A 26,533-nucleotide genomic window follows, 5' to 3' on the forward strand; every position below is an offset into this window, starting at 1 on the left:
CCTCCCAGGCGGTTCTCCTCCTGCACACGGAAGGTGGGTGGCTGTCCTGTGGGCTGCCCGGCGCCGGCAGGGAGCAGTCCTCACGTCTCCACTGCGTTCCGTCCAGCACCAACCTCCACGTGGGCAGGTGGTTTCTGCATGTTACTCCCTCATTCGCAGTCAATGTGTCTGGTGGTGGAGGGCTGATCCCCCCCCGCCCCATTTCAAGGGTTAACACATGGCCCAGGTGGAATCCATCCAGGCCACCCCTGGGATTTCTCCTGGTGCCTTCAGGGACGAGAAGGTACAAGGACACCCTAAATTGAGTGGAGGAGGGCTGCCTGTGACTGAAGATGGTCCAAGAACAGCAGAGTTGGAGAGAGAGAGAGAGAGGGAGGGAAAGTGGGGGATGGAGAGAGAGAGAGAAAGCAGTCCCCATGACAGTTTTAATACTTGGATCTAAAATACTTCTGAAGCTTCACTAACAGAAGATAGTAACTGCTCATTTGCACTTAGGATAGTTTAACTTGAGTTTTGTTCCTGCAGCTACACAAGGACAGACTCTGATAACTGATTCATTTCCTTCCTTGGCCTCTAAATTCTGTCGACATGTGACTTCTGTCACCATCCACGTGGAACACCCTGAGGGCTTCTTAATCCCTTGTCAAAGGGATTGAAACAACTGGACTCCGATGACCTCCATCTTTGTTCACTTCAGCCCCACGTGCTGGACCTCACGATCACACAGAACTAGCCCACCTCGGAAAACCTACATCCAGACTTCTACACCTGCACCTCCCCTCCCCAACCACAAGCCCCATCCTCCAACTCTCTCATTTCTCTCCTCCCACCGTAACTCTTCTGCAACCTCAGTGTCCACCTCTGTTTCCAAGAGGAAGATTGTCCTCCACCAGTTCCTTCTTGCCCTCAGTCCTCATGAACTGACCATTCTCACTGCACCCATCATTTTGCCAAGATCTTTAACTCTTTTGCCCCAGTGTCCTTTAGTCATGGCTTTTAATTTTTACTGAAATACAAAATATATACATATAAGCACACGAACCACTGAGGTTTCACAAAATAGACACATCCCTGTAATCAGCATTCCTTCAATGCTCCTGTTTAATTGCTTCCCTCCTCTACCTCAAATAGCACAAGTCAGCCTGGCCTGATTTTGTCCTCCATCTAAAGGAATCATACTGTATCCAGCTTCTTTTGTTCAACATTACACTTGTGAGAATCATCTATATGGCTACATGTACTTGAAGATCATTCTTTCTTGTGGCTGTATACCATTCTCTCACATGGATACACTATAATTTAGTTATCCATTCTACTGTTGATGCTAACCAGGTACTTGTCAGTTTGGGGTTATTTTACCTAGGGCTGTTATGGATACTGTCGTAGATGTTTTTTTAATGTTTTTGGTCATAGGATATGCTTAAGTACATCTCTGTTAGAAACTGTCAAACACTTTTTTAAATGAATGAATGAATTTACATTGCTATAAATAGTCTATAAGCATTCTGGTTGTCCCCACATCCTTGCCACGATTTGATATTTTTGCCTTTCATTTTGCCATCTAATCTGAGGGTGAGGTCTCACTGTAGCTGCAGTTCACTTTCCCTGATGACCAATGAAGCTGGGCACATTATTATACTTTTAGTGCCTATTTAGATACCCTTTTTTTGAAGCGTCTAAGTACTCTGCCTTAAGAACCTGTAGGTTGTCTTTGCATTCACTTTATGGTGTCTTTTAATAAATGTAGTTTCTTAATCTTAACGGGACCCCATTTATCATTTTTTCGAACTTTGAACAGTTCCGTTCAGTCACTCTGAATGGAACTGTTTTCAGTCACAAAGTTCGTGTCTGACTCTTTGCAACCCAATGGACTGCAGCATGCAAGGCTTCCCTGTCCCTCACCAACTCCTGGAACTTGCCCAAACTCATGTCCATCCAGTTGGTGATGCCATCCAACCATCTCACCCTCTGTCATCCCCTTCTCCTCCCACCTTTAATCTTTCCCAGCATCAGGGTCTTTTCCAATAAGTCAGTTCTTCGTATCGGGTGGCCAAAGTATTGGAGTTTCAGCTTCAGCATCAGTCCTTCCAACGAATATTCAGGACTGATTTCCTTTAGGATTGACAGGTTTGATCTCCTTACAGTCCAAGGAACTCTCAAGGGTCTTCTCCAGCACTTCTCCAACACTTCAAAAGCATCAATTCTTTGGTGCTCAGCTCTCTTTATAGTCCAACTCTCACATCCATACATGACTGGAAAAACCATAGCTTTGACTAGACGGACCTTTGTTGGCAAAGTAATGTCTCTGCTTTTGAATATGCTGTCTAGGTTGGTCATAGCTTTTCTTCCAAGAAGCAAGCGTCTTTTAATTTCATGGTTTCATGGCTGCAGTCACCATCTGCAGTGATTTTGGAGCTTGAGAAAATAAAGTCTGTCACTGATTCCATTGTTTCCCTATCTATTTGCTATAAAGTTATTAGACCAGATGCCATGATCTTGTTTTCTGAATGTTGAGTTTTAAGCCAACTTTTTCACTCTCCTCTTTCACCTTAATCAAGAGGCTCTTCAGTTCCTCTTCAGTTTCTGCTATAAGGGTGGTGTCATCTGCATATCTGAGGTTATTGATATTTCTCCCAGCAATCTTGATTCCAGCTTGTGCTTCATCCAGCCCAGCATTATGCATGATGTACTCTGCATATAAGTCAAATAAACAGGGTGACAACATACAGCCTTGACGTACTCCTTTGCCAATTTGGAATCAGTTTGTTGTTCCACATCCGGTTCTATCTGTTGCTTCTTGACCTGCATACAAATTTCTCAGGAGGCAAGTAAAGTGGTCTGGTATTCCCATCTCTTGAAGAATTTTCCACAGTTTTTTTGTGATCTACACTAACCTTTGATGGTTGGTGTTTTTTTGTCCTGTTCTAAAATGTTTTTTTGCTTACACCAGAGTCTTAGAGGTAGTCTCTTATTTGTCTCTCTAAAAGCTTTATTATATTACCTTTCATATTTATAGTTGATGTTTATCCATAATTTATTTTGCACATCATATGAGATAGGGTTCAGATACTTTTTTTTTTTTTTTTGCCTACATAGACAGTTGGCCCAGAATCATTTAGTAAAAAGGCCATATTTTCTTCAAGTTAGTATCATCTTTATCACTCATCAGGTATGTATCTGTGGGTTTCTGGACTTTTTCTCACCAGTAATCAATTTTTCTACCTTTGAGAGAATCTTTGAACACTATCTGAATTACAACAGTTTTATGATAGATCTTGACACTCAACATATAAGTCCTTGGCCCTTTATATGTTCATAAAACTTTTGAATCAACTTGTCACTTTCCACAAAAATTTTGATGGACTACTAATTAGGAGTGTATTGAATTTACACATAAATTTGGAGAAGAACTGACAACTTTACATATTGAACCTTCCAATCCATGATTATGGTATATCCTTTATTTACATCAAACCTTATTTCAATATCCTTCAATTTCTTTTAAAGCTTGAAATTTTCAGTACAGGTATTATATATTTTCTTTTAAATTTATTTCTAAATATAAAATTTAATTCTACTGTTGTTGTTGTTCAATTGCTAAGTTGTGTCTGACTTTTTGCAGCCCCATGGACTGTAGCCCTACAGTCTGCTCTTCTGTCCACAGGATTCTCCAGGTAAGAATGCTACAGTGAAGTGCCATTTCCTCCTCCAGGGCATCTTCCTGACCCAGGGATTGAACCCACGTCTTTTATGTCTCCTGCACTGACAGGTGGGTTCTTTACCACTAGCGCCACCTGGGAAGCCCTAAACAAAGATAGTTGTATTTAATTTGCTCCAGTTCTTATGGTTTTCTTTTTCTTGCCTTATTACACTGGCTAGGAACTGCAATATTACACTGAAGTGATGATACTAAGCATCCTTTCATTGTCTCAAATATCAGGAGGAAATATGAGCTTTGTCATTTATTTTTTGTAAGCATTCTTTATCAGATCAAAGAATTTTCCTTGTTTACTAAGAATTTTTGCCATATATGAGTGCTGAAGTCTATCAAATGCTTTCTTTCCATTCACCAAGATAATTATATGATTTTCCCCTTTTTCTCTGTAAATGCAATGAATTTCATTGCTTTTTAAAATGTGAAATCAACCTTGCATACCAGGAATAAATCCCACTTTGTTATGTTATCCTTTTTTTAATATAAATATCTTGGTTCTATTTGTTAATTTTTTATTAAAAAATTTTTAACTGAAGTATCACTGATTATAAAATTATTTAAATTTTTTTACATATATCTTCTGAGAATAGGTTGATCAATAATTCCTCTTTCTTAATATGTGCTGATCAGGTTATGCAAGTCTCATAAAGAGGTAGGGCAAAGAGTGTGACAGCTGGGAGGTTAAATAAAAAGAGATGGATCCAAAAAGGCTTAAAACAGACATGGCTGAACTTAGTGACTGATTACATGTGGCAGGAAAGGAAGAAAGAGGCATTGATTCAACCCCATGGTTATATGTCTCATACCTGGATTGAGGGGTGTCTCTGTCAGAAACGAGGCCAGTGAAACGGTGAAGACAGGATTTCTCCTGTAATGCCACAATCCACAAGTGAGCACACCTCATCTGTCCTTCTGAGTCGGGCACAGCTCACCCTCACAAACCACAGTCCTTTTTTCTTGGCAGTCCTTTTCTGCTCTAACAGCAGCCAAGTTAAAAACTATACCCTCAACCTTCAGCCAGAGGCCACCTTCCCTCAGCTAGGTGAGGAATCTGCAAATGTTATTACTGCTGGTCTGCCCAGAACCCATGAATCTCTAGCCTGCCAACCAATGGGCCTCTCCTCTTAAACACAAAACATGGAGCACCTCCCTTCAAAATAACTTGATTTCATTTGCTCCCCCAGGTACTTAGGTCATTTATAAGCAAAGTCTTCTGCAGCTGGAAAGGTTCATAGTCAAGCTGCCTAGGTTGTATTATACACCAGCTCCATAATTTACCAGTTATGTGACCTTGGGCCCCACTATCCTCCTCCCAATTTAGGATATCAATGGTACCCACCTTTTAGAAGGATTGGGTTAACATGTAAAGCATTTTGAAAAGGAGTGGTATATAGTGAACTAATCAATTTGCTTTAGCTATTAGCTCTAACATCATCATCACTGACTTTCAGGTCTTCTTGGGAAATCTCTACCATCCCCCACCAATGGATACTCAGAACTCTACTTGATTCACTAAGGAAAAGGTCACAGTGCTCTGCAAAGCATTCCCAACCACTGGCAGATAGCAACACCTTCCCCTTTATAATTTCCACCTATGCAAACTGTGTATTTTTGATCCTTCTCTCTTGCATGTAGCTGTCCTAAAGATGTATTGTTGTTGTTCAGTTGCTTAGTCATGTCCAACTCTGTGACCCCATGGACTGCCCCATGCCAAGCTTCCCTGTCCTTCACCACCTCCAGGAGCTTGCTCAAACTCATTGAGTCGGTGATGCCATCCAACCATCTCATCTTCTGTTGTCCCCTTCTCCTCCTGTCTTCACTCTTTCCCAGCATCAGGGTCTTTTCCAATGAGTCAGCTTTTTGCATCAGGTGGTCAAAATAATGGAGCTTCAGTTTCAGCAGCAGTCCTTCCGGTGAATATTCAGGGTTGATTTCCTTTAGGATTGACTGGTTTGATCTCCTTGACAACAATTCTGATCTACATCCCAACCTGTTTCCTCTTTGGGCTCAACATCTTCTGATCCTGCAATAAATCTCCCAGTGACTTGTGCATATTACAGCTTTACTATCATGAGTGGCAGAGCAGGACCAAGGACAGGCAGCACAATGACTCATTCAGGAAACCCACTTCCAAGAAGTCCCATGGTCAAAGTGCTGGCTGTGCCCAACAACTCAAACCCATGGAGAAGGAAATGCCCTCTCGAAGGGCACCAGATTTTCTATGCTTGATTTTATTTAATTTCATCCTAGTGGAATTAGTCAAACAAAATTATATTTTATGCAGATAATACTCAAGACTGAAGAAACAGATCAGACAATTTTGCTTTTATTTGAATTTTCTCTTAAAATATAATTTAATTTTGTTTATATTGTACTAAGGCATTCTGGGTGTTTGACCTCTGGCTTTCAAATACCTCTAGGGGTATTTTGCTTGTTTGCAATTGGTGAGGAGTTACTCAAGGGCACAAGCTTGTTCTGCACCCGTCAGGTGGTCTCCTTTTTACCATACACAGTCCCAGACTGGAGTCCACCCTCTTCACATGAGAAAAGCCACCGGCCCACAGAGTGACCAATTCCTCAGGGCACAATTTCCTTCAAAGCCAAAGCAATTTCCCCCAATTTGGGTCTCAGGCTGCTGGCATGTTCCTCAGACTTCAAAAAACAAACAGAAAGGAAAATGGATGTTGCAGAGATGTTTTAAAAGTACAACAGACACATTTTAAACAGCAGCAAAGCATATTCTAAGACCAAAGCAATCAGGAAGTGGAAGAGCTAAAGCAACGCATTCAGAGCAGGCAACCCACTCCAGTATTCATGCCTGGAGAATTTCATGGACAGAGGAGCCTGGCAGGCTACAGTCCATGGGATCAAGACAGCCGGACACGACTGAGCGACTAAAACACAATTCATATCAAGGATATGAAAAAATATTTTTTAAAAAACAATAAAAATACAACTATAAAAGTGAGCAAAATACATGATCATGGCCAATAAATCTGTATGAAATGATATCTGAAACCCAGAGTTTAATATAAATCAATCAGAACTGCAATGAGATAACATTTTTTGTCTGCTTGGTATAAGTAAGAAGTCTGAAGATAACACCAAGAACTGAAGAGCATACAGATCAACTGGCTCTCATGTATTGCTGATAAGACTGTGCATTAGTATAACCACTCTGGCAAAGTAACTGGCACCATCTTGTCAAGGTAGACAATTCATATCATAAGTGTGATTCACATCGCCTAGAAGCAGACTGCTATAGCCTAGGGCAGTGCTTCTGAATCCGGTAATTCTGTCCTCCAAGGGACATGTTTTGATGTTGGGAGACATTTAGGCTTAGATGCTGCATCCTACAAGGCACGAGGCAGCCCTACACAGCAAAAACATATTCAGTCCAAAATGTTAACTGTACCAAGCCTGAGAAACCCTGGGGAAGCCAAAGCATGTGCAGAGGATGTGAGTCTGAGAATATTCTCAGCAGTGCTGTTTGTAACTGACAAAAATGTAAACAACATAAATGCTCCCCAATGGGAAAAGCACTAAATATATTCTGGTATATTCCAAGCAGAGGAAACGGAAGACTTCTGTATCACGTGACAATATGGATGAACACTGAAAGTATAATGTGGACTGAAGAAAACAACTGCCAGGAGACACTACAATATGAAAACACTTTTTATAAAGTTAAAAAAGGCAAAATTACTAGACATACTATTGTTTTATATATAATATATATGCATATCTGATAATAGTAAAAACAGCAATAAATCCATAAGACAATGCTAAAGGATATTTAAGAGTGCTGGTTACCCAGGTCCAGAGATTTGAAAGTTGGAAGTTCATAGTGAGTTAAGGGTAATGCCCTGGGTTTCTAGCGGGACTGTAGTCTCATGGATATTCTTTGTATTAATAAGTAAATCTTACATAAAATAAACTAGGAGAGGGCCACACATGGACCAATGATGCCAATGTACCATGAACTAAGGATTGTGATTCATTCAACTCTGAACAATTCAAATTTTTTAAACAGATTTTTTAGAGCTGTTTGATTTTCATAGCAAAATTGGCCAGAAGGTTCAGAGATTTCCCATGGTAAGTAGCAATACAAACATGTTTTAAAAGTAAAGAAGTGTAACTACGGGGCAAGAGTTCTCTCTCCACATACCCAACAATTATTTATTGAGCATTTCTTATGTGCAAGATGCTGGGGTATAGTGGTTAATAGAGGTTCTCACCCTTAAAGTTTACAGGTCTGTGGGGGAGAAAGACATCAATTGCACCAGGAAGTATTCAAATGAGAAAAACTTCTGCAGTGCTGTTGGCCAAGTAGGAAATGACCAGAAGACAAGATGGGACTTTGCACACAACCCTCTCCTGCTCCAACATGTATACACTAACCTTAGGGTGAAGTCCAACTTGCCCAGCAAACACCCCCATCATCTCTCCATCCCCTACTCTCCATTCATCAACTTCCTCACCCTAGTTTTAAATCAGTCTGTTGAGCTGTCCACCCAACTCCATGGGCATTTCTGCTGGGGGTCCTTGAAGGAGCCATTCTCTCCACCTAGAGTTACTCCTCCCGCTCTGTTTCTCTAGTGGACCCAGTCCACAAGGACAGCCAGTCTGAGTAGTCACTGCCTGTTGGAGATCTTTGACCCTGAGAATCTCACATGGTGCTCAGCATGGAGACACTTGCTGTGGATAGTCAACAGATAGAGTGGCCAGAACTGGGAGATGACTTGGAGATCTCCCCCTGTTGCAGATAAGAAAGTCGAGGTCCAGAGAGGGCGAGATCACACAACCTGCCAGGAAGAACTGCTGATGCCATGAACTCAAAGCAGAATCCAAATGGGTTTCATGGCTCCTGCATCACTGCATGTTTCCACCTAAGCAATAGTGCCTTGGACGGGGCTTCTCGGTTCTCCTTGCACAGGGCTCAGACAAGACCATCTAGGACACAGCCACCAGAGTAAGGGACGGGAGACCTGCCCAGTGCCCCCATCACCCTGGACATGCCTGGTTGCCTAGAGGGAAAAAATCAGCATCTTGACACAGGTGTGATCATTTGTGGCAACTCATTAGAAAGCTCTGTATTAAGGTTTAGATAAGACATAGACATTCTAAATGCCCCCATTTAGTTCTACAAAATACATATGACATAATTAGATGAAAGAGTATTTCATGGAAATAGTGTGTTACTATGAATGTGATCATTGCCACTAATTTGTAAAATTAACAATGATCAAAATGGTAAATTTCATGTTATATCTTTTACCACAATAAAAAACTAAACTTTACATTTTAAAAACAGAAAAAGAAACAGCATGTTAAATTTATGTCAGACAAAGTGCCCCCTTGGGTTCCATCTGCATCCCTCAGCAAACACTTCAACTGGAGTTTGAACTTAGCCTCCCAATGACTCACACTTTCTCTTCACTTCAAGGCTGTTACTAGGCTACCAAGGCCCCAAGAAGAGATTTAAAATTTTCCAATTAGTGATCTTAATCAGTTAAGACATATCTCTGACCAACTGGAGCAGTGATTTCATTCAAAAACAGAGGTCTGTCATCCACCAAAAAAGAAGACACTTCCCTCAAAAGATTTTTTGCCAGCCGAGAGGATGAAAAGGCATCTAAGCTCCGCTGTTGCTCTGATGTTTCCATAGTGAGAACCCAAAGTTAGACAGGAAAATATTTATTGTCCCTGCAACACTCAAAGTTTAGAAGGAGTATTAAACACAGGCCATGGATACTGAATATACCTAGTAACTGGCCAACCAACCAGAACCTTAATGCATAAGCCATTATTTTGCTATTTTGCTTTAGAATAAATTACTAATGCATAAGCCATTATTTTGCTTACAGTAAAATACTAATGGATCCAGCACATTATTTTTGCTGAAAACATGGAGAAGTTGAATAGAATAGAATTCCAGTCTGCAGAGCATAAATATCAGTAGAAAAAAACACAATGAGTAGCCTAGTTACAGGCTTATTTAGAAGTAAAACGAATCAGTCCAGTGAAAACTACAGACTGCGGGGTGCTTCACTTCTTTCTTTTGTGGGTGCTTTGATTTCATGTTTTAGAAAAAACTTTATTCCAAGCCAGAGATACTATCTAATTGCCTTAAATGTCTCTTAGAGGCCTGAGAGAGCAGAACAGAAACTAGGAGGAAGGTAGACTGGGATTCTCTGTGACCTTTTAGAAACAGCAAGGATGCCAAGCACAGGCTAGGCAGAGTGTTTCAGAGGTTTCAGAGTGATCCTTTCTTTGTGGTTGGAAATAAATGCCTCTTTACTTTAAGGACTGGAAGAAGCATGAATCTTTCCTTCTTTCAGATTCTCTTCATGTATTCAGGTGTAAAGGTGTCTACCAGCTCTGACCCTTTGTCCATCACGGTGAGACTCCATTCCACCACTAGGAGAATCAGTGACACCCTGACACAGACCAACGATGGTCTGGACCACAACGATGGCCCATGTCCATTCTCAGCAGGCTCGGAAAGCTCAACATTAATTGCCTTAGAAATCAGTGTTTTCTCAACATGAATATAATGTTCCTGTGACCACTGTCAGCTCACTGAGCACGTGTGTGAGATAAAAATGACATTAGGCCAGGTCTCCCTTTATTTGGATCTCTCCTTATCAGTTTCCAGAGTTCATTCCCAAGAAGCTCCTTGCAAAATGCTTCCCCAACATCATCTCTGCCTACTCCACACTCCGTTTGTTTGGTTTTTTTTTTTTTTTTGCCATGCCAGATCTGCCCTCCTCAGCCTACATTTTCAGGATTTTATATTTCCCTACTCATTCAAAAGACTTACTACCAGGCTCCCTCTGTAGACTCCTGTCAGAGATACGCTCATTCCTCCTTCCACAACAGGATTTAATCAGCTCAGCTTAGTAATCATTAGAAAGCCCCTGATTCATATCCAAAAGGATCCTGGAATCGTCAGGGATTTAAAAAGAGAAATGCTTGCTCTACAGAATGGCCCCTCCCACCCCCATACCTGTGTGAACGGCCAACAAAATCAACTCTACCAGAAAGGGCTGTGAACAGTCAGGACATGGATGGGAACATGTATACTATAGGAAATGCGGCATTTGCACAGGTCAAGGGCAAGCCAGTTTGACACCAAAAGAAGAAAATTCTCAAAGCAAGTCAAAAACTTAACTAGAAACAAGAATCTTTCCTTTTCTTTGAGGTGTATTCACCATTTCCATAGCAAAGGGCTAGCCCGTTCCTGCAACATCACACCAAATAAGGCTACTCTGGCTTGAGAAGCATTCTCATTTGAAGACGACCAAGGTCAAGGTTCACTGACTCGGGAAGTAAGTCACCTTCTCAGTTTCAGACTTCCATGAGATGACAACTCTATCCTTTCACTTCTCTACTCATGTGGTTTGCTTTCCCTGGGTTACAGGGGGTCGGGGAGAGGGTCAAAGCCCAGGCTTCACCCCTCACCTGCATGTATGTGACTTTCAGTTTATGCCTATCCAACTGCCTATGGGAAGTTCTACTTGTGACCCAGACTTCTCAAACTGAAAATGCCCACAGCTTACTCAGTGGCCTCGAGCCATCCCATGACCCTAACTAAGTTACTGGTTGTCTGGGGATCACCCCCAAACTCTTTCTTCTTTCCCACCATACAATCTACTCACCTTCCCACAAATGATATCCATCCCATACCTCGTCCCCTTCTCCCTGTTGGGCCCCTCCACCTCTCTCCAGGGTGAGGTCCAGGCCCCGCCCCCCCCCGCCCGCCATTCCCCATTTGCTCAGCTCTCCTCCCATGCAGCCTCTGGGCTGTTCCCAGAGGGGTCTGGTTGAAACACTACCTCGATCTCACTTCTTCACTTAAAATTCTACAGTGGCTCTGTTCATTTTTACAGTTTTGCTGTTGTCTTCCGACTCTAGAGTCTAGAAAATCTAGAAATCAGAATCTAGAAAAATCCCCAAATTTAATGCAGCAAAGTCCAAACCCCCAAAGAAATATGTAATCTGGTCACAGTGAACCTTCTGAGAAACCGGAAGTGCTGTCACGGAAATCAGAAGGAAGCTTTGCAAAGCAACCACTCCCTCACACCTTTTGCTTCTAGTCCTTTCTTGATGCAGGTTCTCTCAATTCCGAGTTCATGCCCCTTTGCCTCCCACTCAGCCTCCCACCCAAGCCATGTTCCCTCCTTTGCTGAACACTCTTTGCCATTCAATATTCAAGAGACCACAAAGGGCTTCCTGGAGATTAAATGGTAACTTGGAATCACTGGCTATATTCTAATCACGCCTACCTGCAGAGGTCATATCCCTTGCTGGTGAATCTCATTAGTGAAATAATTATCATCAGATAAACCTACCCAAGTAGCTACTTGCTGCTCACGGTACCAATGGTTGTTAATCTAGTTGTGAAATCCTCTGGCATGTTCAAGCCAGTTCACAGAATCTTCTCGTCCATTCCTACCCATACTTATTTAACAATTACCTTCTTTAATAACAGTATCCGAGAAAGCTCCAGGGCATACAGTGACTGGAATAACACTGGGCTAATCACACATTTGCACTGCCTCTCTTGACTCACCTGCCATTCTATTAAGGAGGCATCATCACCTTGAGTTTACTGTGGAGGAGACTGAGGCCAAGCCTGGGGAGGAAGCGGGGACTGTAGCCGAGAACATCATGTCTGTGCCCTCAATAACCTCAGCGGCTGCTTCTGCACTGCACTTGGCCAAATGTTCCCCAGGAGCCAGGACTGAGGTCATCCGAGTGATAAATTTTGTAAGTTAACACCAATTATGCAACACCTACTGTAACAGAGAACAAGCCCGACTATGTACAGAATCTAGTCCTTTGGCTCTAACCTTTGTGCTCGGTTGCCTGTGCTTAACTATGCAGGCTCTGTACCTTTTATAAAAGAATGTTGTCTATCGCCTGAAATATACAGGGTGATCCATTCACAAAACTTTGCCTGCCAGGCTTGGGAGGTTATATGTTGAAGGTATAACAATTTCCATTCACATAGACATAAAAAGTTGCAGAATAGAGAATAACATTTGTCTTGTTGGAGGTTTCCAGCAACATCATGACCAGACCTAGGTGGACAGCTGTAAGAACAAAGGATTATCACATCGCCTCCATCTGGTCAGCACCAAGAAGTCAGCAACAACCAGTCATACCCTCTCCCCTTTTAGTTAAAAGAAGCCTGAATTCCAACTCAGGTAAGAAGGCTCTTCAAGACACCAGTCCACCATCTTCTCTGTCTGCCGGCCTTCCCAATAAAGTCACTATTCCTTATCCCAACACCCTGTCTCTCAATTTATTGGGCTATTGTGGCAAGCTTGGACTCTGTAACACTACCGGTTATATAATAGGTTTTCCTGCTTTCAAATTGATTGTTCATTGCCAACTACTTCCAAGAAAGCCAGAACTATTGCTGCAGATCCTGCAGCTCACAAGGGAGTGGAATCTATAAGCCTTGGTATTGAAGCTCTGTGCACAAGGCAAGAGACCGACTGGAGATCACAGCACTGCCTTGGAACTCGGCATCCAAATATGCCTCCTCCCTGTCAAAACGCAGGAAGGTCGCTTCACCACCCTGCACCCCTTCATAGTTAGGCTCTCCCATCTGTCCACTGGTTCCTGTGACTGGTGGAAAGGTGTCAACACTCTTTTCTACTCCCACAGGAAAATAGAAAGCCACACCCTCTCTGAATACCTCCCTCCAGCCCTTACCCTGGAGGCTCAGCCTCAAGGCTTGGCTCCCTTCTTCCCACCACCCACTAGGCCACTAACTGGTGCACATCAAGTATGATCCCCCAAACCTGAGGACAGCTAAGCCTCCAATAATTGACAGTTAACGGTGGGTTCCTGTTAACCATGAACTTTTGCTCTCTATACCTTCCTTCCTGCTCCCCTCACCGAGATTATCACTCGCAAGCTATGATTAACTGGGAAGGCTGTTCCGGTGTTGGCAGATATTACTCTGAACACTTTCAGAACTCCTCATTAGGAACTGTCTCCAGTGCCAATTTATGAGAAAAACAAGCAAACCACTATGATTATCTCAGGATCAGAATCTTAACAGTGACTATAAGCAACACAGCTTAGTAGGATGACCAAGTTCCAGGGGATGTTTGTTCTGAAAGATTTTTTGCTTTCTCTAATTCATCCTCCAAAGAGAAAAAGCTTGTCACCACAGAACACGTTCTATAGGTTCAGAGACTAGTTCCAGGGATGTTTGACTGAGGGCAGGCTCTGGACTACTAAAATCTGGTTTGGGTTCAAACTCAGCTATGCCACTTACCACCTGTGAGATCTGGGGCAAGTTTTTTAGCCACTCTGTGCCTCAGTTTCCTCATCTGTAAAATGGGGAGGATACTACCACCTTCATGGAATTTTCAACAGACGGCAGGTTGAAGACCTCTGGTTGAAGACAACTGCCTCTTGGCACCACTGGGACTGATCCCAGTCTCCCTGCCCAAGCAGCCCAACCTTTCCTGGAGTCATCACCACCCTCCTCCCTGCTGGCTCTGTACGTCCCCTCATCTGATCTCTGCTTTCTCCAACCCCCTCAATAATCCAGTGACAACTCATGAGCGGCCATCAGCAAACAGCCTCCACGTCTTCATGAAATATTCCTAGCTATAACCCTGGTCTAGAGGACGCTGTTTCCTAACAGTCCTCTCATAGCGCATGATGGGTTCTTCTTTCTTAGCCACATTCTCCTCTCTGTCATCTCTGCCATTCCCCATCAACTTCCCTCAAGAAAGCCAGCCCATTAGAACAGGGGTTGGCAAGCCTGTGAGCCAAATGTGGCCCACCACCTGGTTTGGTACAGTCTGTCAGAATGATTTTCACTTTTTTTAATGGTTGGGGGAAAAAATCTAAATATTTTATAACATGTAAAACTCAAATCTCAGTGTCCATAAATAAAGCCTCGCTGGAAGGCAGCCATGCTCACTTGCTTACCTGCTGTCTGTGGCAGCTTTCATGCTACAAAGGAAGAATTTAATTGAGTAGTTGCAACAAAGACTGTCTGGCCTGCAAAACTCAGCATATTTATTATCTGGCCCTTGACAGAGAATGTTTCCAACACTTGACTTCGAGGCACATGGGAGTCGTCTGTACCAAGCTGCTGTCAGCATCCACTACCCGCCAGGTCACTCGTCCATGTGTATTCAAATATACACACGACTGAAAGCTGGAAGGCGCGACTGCTAACAGGAGTGACTAAATGAAGCTCAAAATTACCTCCACGGGTTGGAATGTTGTGTGGAAGTCAACAGGATGAAATTTCAAGTTTACATATGAAGTCCCAGGCCATGCTCATTGTCAGAAAGGTGGTCGGTCGTACAGAACAGGAAGAGGACCTCACGCGCGCTGACAGCGTTGAGAGCCGGGATGAATGGGGAGACGTTGCAGGAGAATTTTATCCATGTAGTAAAATTCTAAGCACTAATAAAGCCACCACATTATGGAGCACATTTAGTCCAGGGGACTTTCCTAAGGAGCTGAGAAGTTCAAGGACAGAGTGGAGTGCCTCAGGGAGGAGAATGTCTGAGGTTAAAGGCATAGAACAGGCTTCTGCTGTGGGCTAGACAAACCTTGAAGACTTTTTAGTCCTAACATTACGATTACAATTTAAATCAGAGACACTGGCTCTTTTGATGATTAGATGTTAAAAATAATCTTCCTGGTTAAAAAAAAAAATGAAAGCACCAACATTTTTTTTTCTTCCCAATCAAATCTGTAAATTGAATTGCAAAGGTGAAACTATGGCACACATGATCACAAAAAGTACTTTTAGGTGGCAGATGAACAATAAACACACACCTTATTTGGTGAGTGCTCACTGTGGAGTTCTATTTCTTCAGAAGCCAAAGCAATGTGAGTTTCAAGCCTTATTAGGCCTTAGTAAAGCTCACAGCCTAGCAGGCCTAGGTCTACAAGACGACTCTGGGATTCTCTCCTGTTCAACTTTGAATTTTCATATGAACCTGAATAAAAATACCCCTGCATGGTATGTAAATCAAATTACTTGTCTAAAAAAGTCCAGAAGTACAAATCTCACTCAATGATTATGTTAAGGAGTGGTAGGTGGGAAGTGATTCTGTATGACTGGGACATTGAGAGGCAAAGGCCAAAGACTTAGATTTAACCCGAGGCTCAGCCCCCTGGTTCTAAGATTCGTCACAAGGCACCAGCCCCCAGCTGCTTTCTCATTGTAATGTGAGGATAATGATGCTTGTCCCACCTGGACCTTAGAGAGGATCAATAGGAGAATTTGATTCAAGCTACACAAAAGAAGCATCTGAGTGCAGAGTGCCAGATATGAATATACTGAGGACAACATGAATCTCTAATCTGTAGCATAGTTCTGTCTTCTTTTCAAGAGTATTGGCATTATTTGGGACACAGAGTTAGACAATTCAGTCTACAATTCTTCATGTGTGATACATGCAGCCATGTTGCTACAAGCTAGCAGTAAGCAGGGCCAGAATGATCACACAGGTGAAGAGTAGTCTAGGTCAGGTGTGTCTGTGTCTTTCAAGGTCTACGGGCAATCGAGCACAATGAACTTCTAGATTCTAAGGTGACGTGTGAGGCACAGATGCTGAGCAGGTGACTAAGCTATGCATATGCTGGGACTGTTTCCCAATTTGCTTCTCGTTACCCTCTCCCTTTCTCCTGCTCCCATCTCTGCCAAAATCATGCTGTGATTTTGTGGCCACGGGGCAAAATCCCTCCAATAGACTTCAAGGATGAAGCCACTTCATCATCATCTATCTTAAAACCATGATCTTTCTTTATAAGCTGGAAAGTGGATTTTTCGTAAGCGAATGCTATGAACTTTACAGTGATCATTTCATTAAAATGAAAAATCAGTCGTATTTGAAAACACTGAGGTGGGAGCACTCAGAAGTGTGTCCTATTCCAGATCCCACCAAGGCCGGAGCCTCAAAACTGTGGACTGTGCCCAGCTGGTTCACCCCACTGTCACTGCCTTTGCCAACGTATCACAAGGCTTGGTCACTGGAGTCACAGTGCAGGGACCTTTAAAAGCCTAACAACAAGAAAGAGAACAGAACAAACGTGACACGAGGCAGACAGGGCACAAGTGTACCAAGTGCCACCACCGAAGCCTCAGAGCTCCCACCTTCAGCATCTTTGGTGATCACAGATTTTTCAGCCCACTCTGCCCAACTCTCTCCATGCTCATTTTTCTAGCTGGTAGAAACAGCACCACAGGGAGTTTTGGGACCCTGTGAGAATTGCCTGAGTTTCTCAAAGATCTTAGATCACAACATGCAGTTTCACAGTAAATGTTCTCATTTCTCATTCCGCTCAGAAGTTTCAATTTTCTTTTCACTGAAAGAGAGCTTGCTGTACATTGACTCTTAGAGACAGAAAAGCCTGTAGGCTATGTGGTGGAGAAGGGTGTCAGCATGGACCATGCCTTGCACATCACTCTCAGATCCACGCCCTCCATCTCCTTCTGCAATAGGAGGCACCCAATGGGGTGGGCTGTGCCAGGACCCCAAGGGTACCAGACTGCTCCAGTCACTTCTTAGTAGAAGTGAGTATGGGTGTTCCCTGAGGGACAGAGAGGAAGGGACATATCTGAACCACTGTCTTAAGGTCATCCCACCTATTCTGAGTTCAGTTCTTCACCATGCAGCCTCCTGAACTACATGTGGCTCCCAGGTAGATCCCCACAATGGGAGAAAATACTCCAGCCTAATGATGCGAGCAGGGTTTCCACTGGCAGCAGAAGAGGGGCACTGGCAATCAGTGTATCAGTCAGCCCTGGTGGACCTGTCTGGCACAGACTGGTCCATGGAGCCCCACCATCCTAGTGATCTGAGGGCTTCCATTTGGGAAGATATCACTGGACCCAGGCCCCAGAGCTGCACAGCCATCCTTCAGCTGCACCTCTGTTTAATGGAACCACTTCTGAGCTCCTAGAGATCTGGTCAAACTTTGTATTTTGGACATACATAATTTCTCATGGGATTGTCAATCTTTCTGTTTCTTTTTATGTCCTTTCTTCATTCTTACTTTCTCTCAGCCCTGATAGGAGTTCACAGAAATGGAGATCATACCTTTTCCATTCATATGTCTTCACGGTTGCAAATAGTCCTGGCCTATAAGACACACTTCAGAAAAATGTATGCTATATGACTAACTGAATAAATGACAGAATTAGTTTTTACTGAAATTATGTGAAAGTACATATTTGTTCTACTTAACCTCAACTATGTATTGTCATGCGTACCTCAGACTCTAACCATCTCACATTGGTGTGGTGGCATACCATTTATTTCTAGGCCAAAATTTTGTGGTTTGGATTCTCTGCTAGTTGATAAAGCATAGCTTTCTACACAGATATTAACTGAGATGCTAATAATATAAATAATATAAAAACACAAGGAGGTGAAGATGAGTTCAGGGAGTTAGATCAAGTCTGTGTGTGTCACCAGGGCCACCTTGCCTTGGGAAGTTTTGGGGTAACTGGGGGTGATGGCTTAAATGTAGAGAAGAGGCAGGGGACAGGAAAGGCTGGGATGGTCCAGGATACCCGTGGGGTTGGGCCTCCTTTCCACTTTTAGGGGTCCTTGTGCCCTTCTCCAAGGCTGGGTTAATACTTACTTTTCCCGGAGATCTCGCACTTGACTGGGCTTGAAGTCAGGAGCCGACAGGGAGCAGGGGCTGGACGGGGGCGACAGGGGGCTCTTGATGTTCTGCACCGAGTGCCTGCGGCTCCGCCTTCGGTCCAGGCCCCGGGGCTCACTGCCCGTGCCTCCGGAGCACACACTGGCCCGCCTGCGGTCACGGCACCCGCTGGGGGGCGGCTCTGCCGTCTCATCCCCATCCTCCAGCCGGAGCGCCACCTGGAAGAGCAGAGAGTGCACAGAGCAAGGTCAGACCTTGCACAGTCCCATCCCAAAGGGCACCGAACTCCGTCCTTTCCCCTCCTGTGGCGTGGGCTTCTCATTGTAGTCATCACAACACGCGCATCCCAAAGCGCAGCCTCCAAACCAAAAGATGCTCGCCACTGCGTATCTTCCCAAATGGATCTGAGAAGGTCAACTGATGTCTCAAGAAGATCTGAGAACTATTTTGTAATTAGACCCCAGGACTTCCCTTTAGAGGCCATCTCTCCTTCTCGTGAACTCCCCCCAACTTGGTGTTCTCTGGTCCAGGAGGCGGAGTGTCTCCTGAAACCCTGTCACAGAGCGCCCTGGAGGTCCTGACCCCGAGCTCGCTTCCCAGGGAGGATGCTTAGAGAGCACAGCAAGGAGAAAGGCAGGAGCCACGAACTCCAGGTGAGACAAACAGCCTCACCTGCAGGTCATTTGAGAGGCCTGATCTGAGACCCCCATGCACGGGGGTGGGGGGCACCCTCCGAAGCCTGGTCTCGGGTGGGCATGGAGCCTGCTTGCACCTGTGATCACAAAAATATAGACCAGAAATAGACTGGATCTCTAGAATTTAGGATTTTTAGAAAATTTCCTCTTAAAAGCACTCACACTTGGCCATTTTGGCTTTCATGTACAGGTAGGCCAAATAGTTCGTTCGGATTTTTCCATACGATCTTACAGAAAAGTCAGAATAAACTTTTTGGCCAACCCAACAGAAACCAGAGCCAACTGGCCCCACACCCCACACCCCTGCCCTCTTCCCAGGGATCTTTTAGTCCTGCCCCTAGTTGGGTGAGGCCTGGCCAAAGAATCAGCTCTGCCATCTGTTAATCTCCTCCATCCTGGATCCTACTCCATAGGCCTTCTCACATCAACACCCACTGTTTCTGTGCATACCTCCTCCTTATAGGAGCTCAGCCTTTCCAGCTGTGGACTATACCTACCTGTTTCTCCAGTTTCTTTAATTATGTGTGTGCCTCCCTTCTCCAAACCTACACAGTCGCAGGAGCTGTCATTGACTAGACCTTTGTGTGACTAACAGACCAGGAATGATCTGCAGCAAATTGCTTGCTCAAGAGTCTCTCGTTCACCAAATGAGGCTAACAGGATTGCATTTGCAGGTTTGTGGTAAGAATAACTTATATAATGCATGTAAAGCAGCTGGGGTAGGGCCCACCCTGTGGCTGGTACTCAATAAATGTGACAATTCTTCCCCAGCCTGTGCCCTCAGCTGAAGGGGCCTAGTGAAAAGTGAAACTGTCAGTCACTCAGTCACGTCCAACTCTTTGTGACCCCATGGACTGTAGCCCACCAGGCTCCTCTGTCCGTGGGATTCTCCAGGCAAGAATACTGGAGTGGGTAGCCATTCCCTTCTCCAGGGGATCAGCCCAACCCAGGGCCTGGAACACCCACAAATTCTTATATCACACAGAACTGCCCAGGCAGGCCACCTCACAGCCCAGGTGGGCCAGGCCCAAGCAAGTCCAACAGTCTCTCTGACTTGGTGCCCAAAGACCCACATGGTCCCATGTCTCCAGAGGTGCATATTTCCCAGCCTTATGGGTGCTCCTGGTCACATTTCACAACCTGGTCCTGAAAAGTGAGAGAATGGAGAAGTAATATAAAGACCCAGATGGCTAACCATGCTACTGGTGTTGGCATCGCCTGTCTGCAGAAAACCTGGCTATTGCAAAGTCAGTGGCCTCCCATGTCCAAAGTGTTGATGCCAAATGTGTTCACACAGCATGGTGAGCTTGGCCGAGTCGAGGCCAGGCTGGCCCCTCTCATCCGGTTTATAAGGATGAACACCTGAGATGCACAGCCTGTTTCCCAGGAGTGAAGCCTCCCTGGATGTGCTCCATCTGCAGTTGCCTCCAGCTCTAGCTTTTAGACAAGTCTGATTTAGTGAAAACTCTTCTATCTACACGCCAGATACATTCTATAACAAACTCCCAGATTAGAAGACAATCTAATAGTGTTTTGACTGCTCTGTTCCCCTAGAATTTACTAGGCAGACATAATCTGGGGAGGTTTGAGGTAAGAATGGATAAGAGTTCAGAAAACGCTCTACTGTTACAAAATTTCACTGGAAAGTCTGTTTCCTGGGGTAAGGGTGTTCTGCAGTGTAACTGCAAGAACTGGGAAAGAAATTATGTATTTGATTAACCACTTTTATCACCTCAACTTTAACACTGCAAATGGTATTCTCTGGGGACCGTTTGAGAATGATTATATACCTAGCCAAGCACAGTGTTTTAAAATATCACTAGCCAATTATTTTTCCTTCATTTTTAGATATAAAAATTCTAGACCACTTGAACTCATTCTGACCTGAAATATTGATTCTGCTTCTAATTAAGCACATATTTGGAATGATAAGGTCAGGGGATAACGTAGAGTTCAGATATTTCTAATTCCTTGTCTAACCTCAGAGATGCAAAGATCAAATAGCATTCCACTCACAGGGCCTTTCAGAGAGGCACACGGCGTGTGCACAACGTGAAATCTATTTCAACAGCCTTTTCTCAAGGAAGATGAGACAACCATTGTTTAATGGTTTACTGAAAAATTATCAAAGTGGCACCATAAAATGGAATTCAATGAGAGCTGTGTAAAATTCCAGTCCTAAACAAAGTATCCATCTTCTTAAACACAGAAAAGGATGCATAAAGGTAGGGGCAAGTGGGAATCACAATCCCAGGAGATCCAATGTCAGCCTCGGGCTTGGCAGGGAAGCTGCCTTGGGAAAGCTGTAACATGAAATTTGGGCTAGTCTTCACCCCCAGTTTTTATTTTACAAGAAGAATCTTAGAATCACTAGTGTCCACTGATGACAGGGAAAGAGATCTGTTTTCACATCCAGGGCCGTGGTAGCAGTTCCAATTTCTTTAGATTCTAGGGAGCACTTCAAATTACAGCTAAGACCAATAAATTCTGGAAGACACCTAGAGAGAGAACAGCACTTACCATGAGACTTATTCAGAACCTGTGGCGTCACATCTAATTAACCACAAGTGTGGTGTCCTCCTCTGGACCCGCGGTGAGATCCACTATGTCCTGAACGACTTCTAATCTCAACCAAGTGATGGGGTGTTTTGCTGCTGGGCCCCTCACCAGATACCTTCTGACTCTTTTAATCAAATGTAGAACAGTCTCTAAAATCCAGGTGAGGAATCCAGCACCGACTGCTTGGACACCCTACCCCATCCTACCAAGAAAGCAGAGAAGAGCAAACTCAGGTGGCATCTGGGACAACTTCCACCTATCTTTGAGGTCACTGACTGATCTAAACGTTCTTTTTAAAATTTTTAAAATTTAGTGGCACATCAAAGGAAACTATCAGTAAGGTGAAAAGACAGCCTTCAGAATGGGAGAAAATAATAGCAAATGAAGCAACTGACAAACAACTAATCTCAAAAATATACAAGCAACTCCTACAGCTCAATTCCAGAAAAATAAATGACCCAATCAAAAAATGGGCCAAAGAACTAAATAGACATTTATCCAAAGAAGACATACAGATGGCTAACAAACACATGAAAAGATGCTCAACATCACTCATTATCAGAGAAATGCAAATCAAAACCACTATGAGGTACCATTTCACGCCAGTCAGAATGGCTGCGATCCAAAAGTCTACAAGCAATAAATGCTGGGGAGGATGTGGAGAAAAGGGAACCCTCTTACACTGTTGGTGGGAATGCAATCTAGTACAGCCACTATGGAGAACAGTGTGGAGATTCCTTAAAAAACTGGAAATAGAACTGCCTTATGATCCAGCAATCCCACTGCTGGGCATACACACTGAGGAAACCAGAAGGGAAAGAGACACGTGTACCCCAATGTTCATCACAGCACTGTTTATAATAGCCAGGACATGGAAGCAACCTAGATGTCCATCAGCAGATGAATGGATAAGAAAGCTATGGTACATATACATAAAGCTACATATACACAATGGAGTATTACTCAGCCATTAAAAAGAATACATTTGAATCAGTTCTAATGAGGTGGATGAAACTGGAGCCTATTATACAGAGTGAAGTAAGCCAGAAGGAAAAACACCAATACAGTATACTAACGCATATATATGGAATTTAGAAAGATGGTAACAATAACCCTGTGTACGAGACAGCAAAAGAGACACTGATGTACAGAACAGTCTTATGGACTCTGTGGGAGAGGGAGAGGGTGGGAAGATTCGGGAGAATGGCATTGAAACATATAAAATATCATGTATGAAACGAGATGCCAGTCCAGGTTCGATGCACGATACTGGATGCTTGGGGCTAGTGCACTGGGACAACCCAGAGGGATGGTATGGGGAGGGAGGAGGGAGGAGGGTTCAGGATGGGGAACACATGTATACCTGTGGTGGACTCATTTTGATATTTGGCAAAACTAATACAATTATGTAAAGTTTAAAAATAAAATAAAATTTAAAAAAACGAATTAAATAAATAAATAAAAAATAAAATTTAGTGGAAGTTTCCAAACACACGCAAAGTATGGAGAAGAGTACAAAGACTTTTGTGTCATCACCTATGATAGTTCAACAGTTATCAACCCTGGACAATCTTGTCTCATTTACTCCCTGCCCCTGACGCCAGAGCCAGGTTTTTTTGAGATAAGTCTCAAATCATATAATTTTATCCATTAATATATCAGTATATATCCCTAGAAGATAAGGATTTTTAAAAACCATAACCACCATACCACTGTCCACCATATCACTAAGAAATTAAAATAATTTCTTAGTATCATCGAACATCCAACAATGTGAACATTCTTAATGAAGGTCAAAAGCTATTAACAGATCTTTGAGATTATGTTGTTATACTACTACTATCCTCCATGACAGGCAACCATACATAGCAGATGTAACCATTTTCCAAATTGCTCTCCCACGCTTTCTTTTAATGCACACCTATACATCTTGATTCAGCTTTTAGGTGAAATGGATGCCAGTGCTACTGCCATTTCAAGAAGGAACTATGCTGATAATTCTCCTATCAGGTTGAACAGGTTGTGGCAGATGATTACAGCACTGGGCTCCCAGGGAATCATGCCTCTCTGTTTACTTATCTTTGTATAGTCCCCTCCTACACCGAGTCTACAATTTTCCACATGACTTGTTTTGGCCAGTGTGACGTCAGAGGACATAGACCCTTGAAAAGTGTTTGTACTTGAGACTTTCCCTTCTGAAATGCTGCTACCATGTGAAGAAGTATGTGCTAGCCTGCTGAAGACACATAGCCAGGCAACAGCCACCACTAAAGGCCAAACCAGGTGAATAAGGCCATCTTAGAGCATTCAGTCCCAGTTAAGTCATCAGATAACTGCAGCTCTATGAGACTCTCTCAGCTGAACCAGGCCAAAATTTCTTACCCCCAGAATGATGAGCAAAACCTGCTGTTTTAAGACCACTCTTTTTGGCATATTTGTTATGCAGCAAGAGCTAACTGATACACATTTTAAAAATCAACTATGACAAGGAAGGATTTGAAGAGACTGGACCTATTAATTATTCCTAACAGTAACAATCACTCCTCACCCCCAAAGTCTTCAGCTCTAAGATGCCTTTCCCATTACTAGGACCACATTTTCAGCATCAAAAGTGAGAACACAATCCGGAAAAAAAAAAAAAAGACTTTTGATTTTGATTTGTGAAATTATGTATTTGAAAAAATCATTTGGAACTATAACAATTCAAATGAATCCAATTAAACATGGATTAAATTACCTTTCTAAAATGGTAAAATTTCTAAAATTAACTGCATTTGGGCCTATCCCCAGAAAGTCCAGGACATATGGTCACCAGACATCCTCCACTATTTAGAAGAATTCTAGAAGCCCAACAAAGTTCTCTGCAATGGCTTGAAACATTTACAATCTTTCGTGAGGAAAATATCAGTACTGCTTATAGGCTTCTTACTGCCCCCACCTATAATGAACTTAGTTGTCCAATGGCACCAAACACTTTTAAAAGTGCATTAATTTTTAGATAGGAATAAAAATCCTAACTCTATCTGGTACCCCAAGCATTCAGTTGTCACCTTGAGTGATTACCCAAGGCATCTTCCCTTTAAAGTGGCTGATTTCTGATTAAATCATGCCCTTCCTTCAGCCCAGAATCTATCAGTGATATTTAAGAGACCTTCACTCAAGTACTTAACTTCTACTCTGGGCAAGGGCACTGCTGAGCACAGAGGTTAAAGAAGCAAGCCACAGATGACAAAGGCAAACGGACAGGCAAGTGCGTCCTGAGACTGTTCAGTGTGAGGTGTGCACACAGGCAAGCGCTCCCTCCTTGTTATAAACAAAGTGCAGGCAACAAGCCCAGGGACTCCTACACCTTGCCAAGGAGGCCTTGCAGACAAGGGGACATCTCAGGTGACTCCTACAGGGGAAGGAGGAGTCTGCCAACCTGAGAACAGGAAGGAAGAACACTCTAGGCAAAGCAAGGAGAACGGAAGAAAGGAAGCTCCGCGGTGACCTGCCTTTCACGCTCAGGAAACAAGAGGAGTTGAGTGTGGCTGCAACTTCAGCAACATCTTAGGAATTGCTGGAGACAAGGCCACAGCAGCTCGAAGGCCGCAGATGGTGTTGCCTCTTGAACTAACTCAAGGCATTCCAGCTTTGCCCCACGGGCTGTGAAAAAGTTTTTAAGGTTTCTTGTTCATTCATTCCTTCACTCTTGTTTATTTTCCGAAATGGAGGAGTGGTGTAGTTAGCCCTGACATTGAGGAGGACCCCTTGTTTTCAGTTGCAGGGAGTTAGGAAGAGGACAGAGAAGGCAGTGGCACCCCACTCCAGTACTCTTGCCTGGAAAATCCCATGGATGGAGGAGCCTGGTAGGCTGCAGTCCATGGGGTCACTAAGAGTTGGTCACAACTGAGCGACTTCACTTTCACTTTTCACTTTCATGCATTGGAGAAGGAAATGGCAACCCACTCCAGTGTTCTTGCCTGGAGAATCCCAGGGACAGGGGAGCCTGGTGGGCTGCCGTCTATGGGGTCGCAGAGTCGGACACAACTGAATCGACTTAGCAGCAGCAGCAGCAGCAGCAGGAAGAGGGAATAAGCTGAGAAGCCCCCGGGGATGCGGTCCTGCAGGTGCCATCCTCCCCAGGCCCTGGCCCTCATCACGCCTCCTTTCACACCAGGCAGAGCTCCTCCATGGCTCCCCACTCTGTCACTGTCCTGCGTTGGGCCACCACCTCAGGCCGGTGGTGGTGGCCCATCCACCCAGTGTCTCGCCTCCAGCTCACCCTGTCTCTGTTCTTCACAGACATGCCGGCAGCCTCGGGCTATCAGCTGACTCATGCACTCGGTCACGGTCCATTCCTCCATTTCAGAAAATAAACAAGAGTGAAGGAATGAATGAACAAAAATCCTTAAAAACTTTTTCACAGCCCGTGGGGCGAAGCTGGAATGCCTTGAATTAGTTCAAGAGGCAACACCATCTGTGGCCTTCGAGCTGCTGTGGCCTTGTCTCCAGCAATTCTGCACCCCATGAGACTGTGCATCCCCTCAGGGCACTGGCCTTGTCTGTCTAGTTTGCTGCTGAGTCCCATGGCCTAGAATAGTGCTGGGCACAGACTTGGTGCTTAGTGAAGCTCTGTTCAATGAATGGACTCACAGGTGAACAAATGAATGAGAAGGCTATTGCAACAAACCAGACAAGAGACAAAGAGAGCCTGAGCTAGGGGAATGGAGAAGAAATTTCAGTCTTCAGCCATCAGACCTCTAGGTATGAGGATGGGGGGAGAGAGAAGGAGGTCCAGGACAGCTCCAGGTTTGTAACCTGGGAGACTGTTCTTTGCAGAGGTGGAGAAATGAACAGACTGCGCAGGAGTTTTGTTTTTGTCATGGGGCGGGGAACAAAGGGTTCTGTGAGGGCT

General features: G+C 43.9%; 1 protein-coding gene across 10 annotated transcripts in view; it reads right to left on the reverse strand.

Annotated features, from left to right (window-relative positions):
• Positions 1–26,533, reverse strand: part of FHOD3 (formin homology 2 domain containing 3) — a 521,961-nt gene that overhangs the window by 144,997 nt on the left and 350,431 nt on the right. For all 10 annotated transcript variants that reach the window (XM_027526407.1, XM_027526417.1, XM_027526409.1 and 7 more), the window contains exon 10: positions 18,359–18,600. In XM_027526407.1, the coding sequence (XP_027382208.1) occupies positions 18,359–18,600 (242 nt within the window). The remainder of the gene's footprint in view (positions 1–18,358; positions 18,601–26,533) is intronic.

This window comes from Bos indicus x Bos taurus, chromosome 24 (genome assembly GCF_003369695.1).
Source record: "Bos indicus x Bos taurus breed Angus x Brahman F1 hybrid chromosome 24, Bos_hybrid_MaternalHap_v2.0, whole genome shotgun sequence".
Lineage (NCBI taxonomy): Eukaryota > Metazoa > Chordata > Mammalia > Artiodactyla > Bovidae > Bos > Bos indicus x Bos taurus.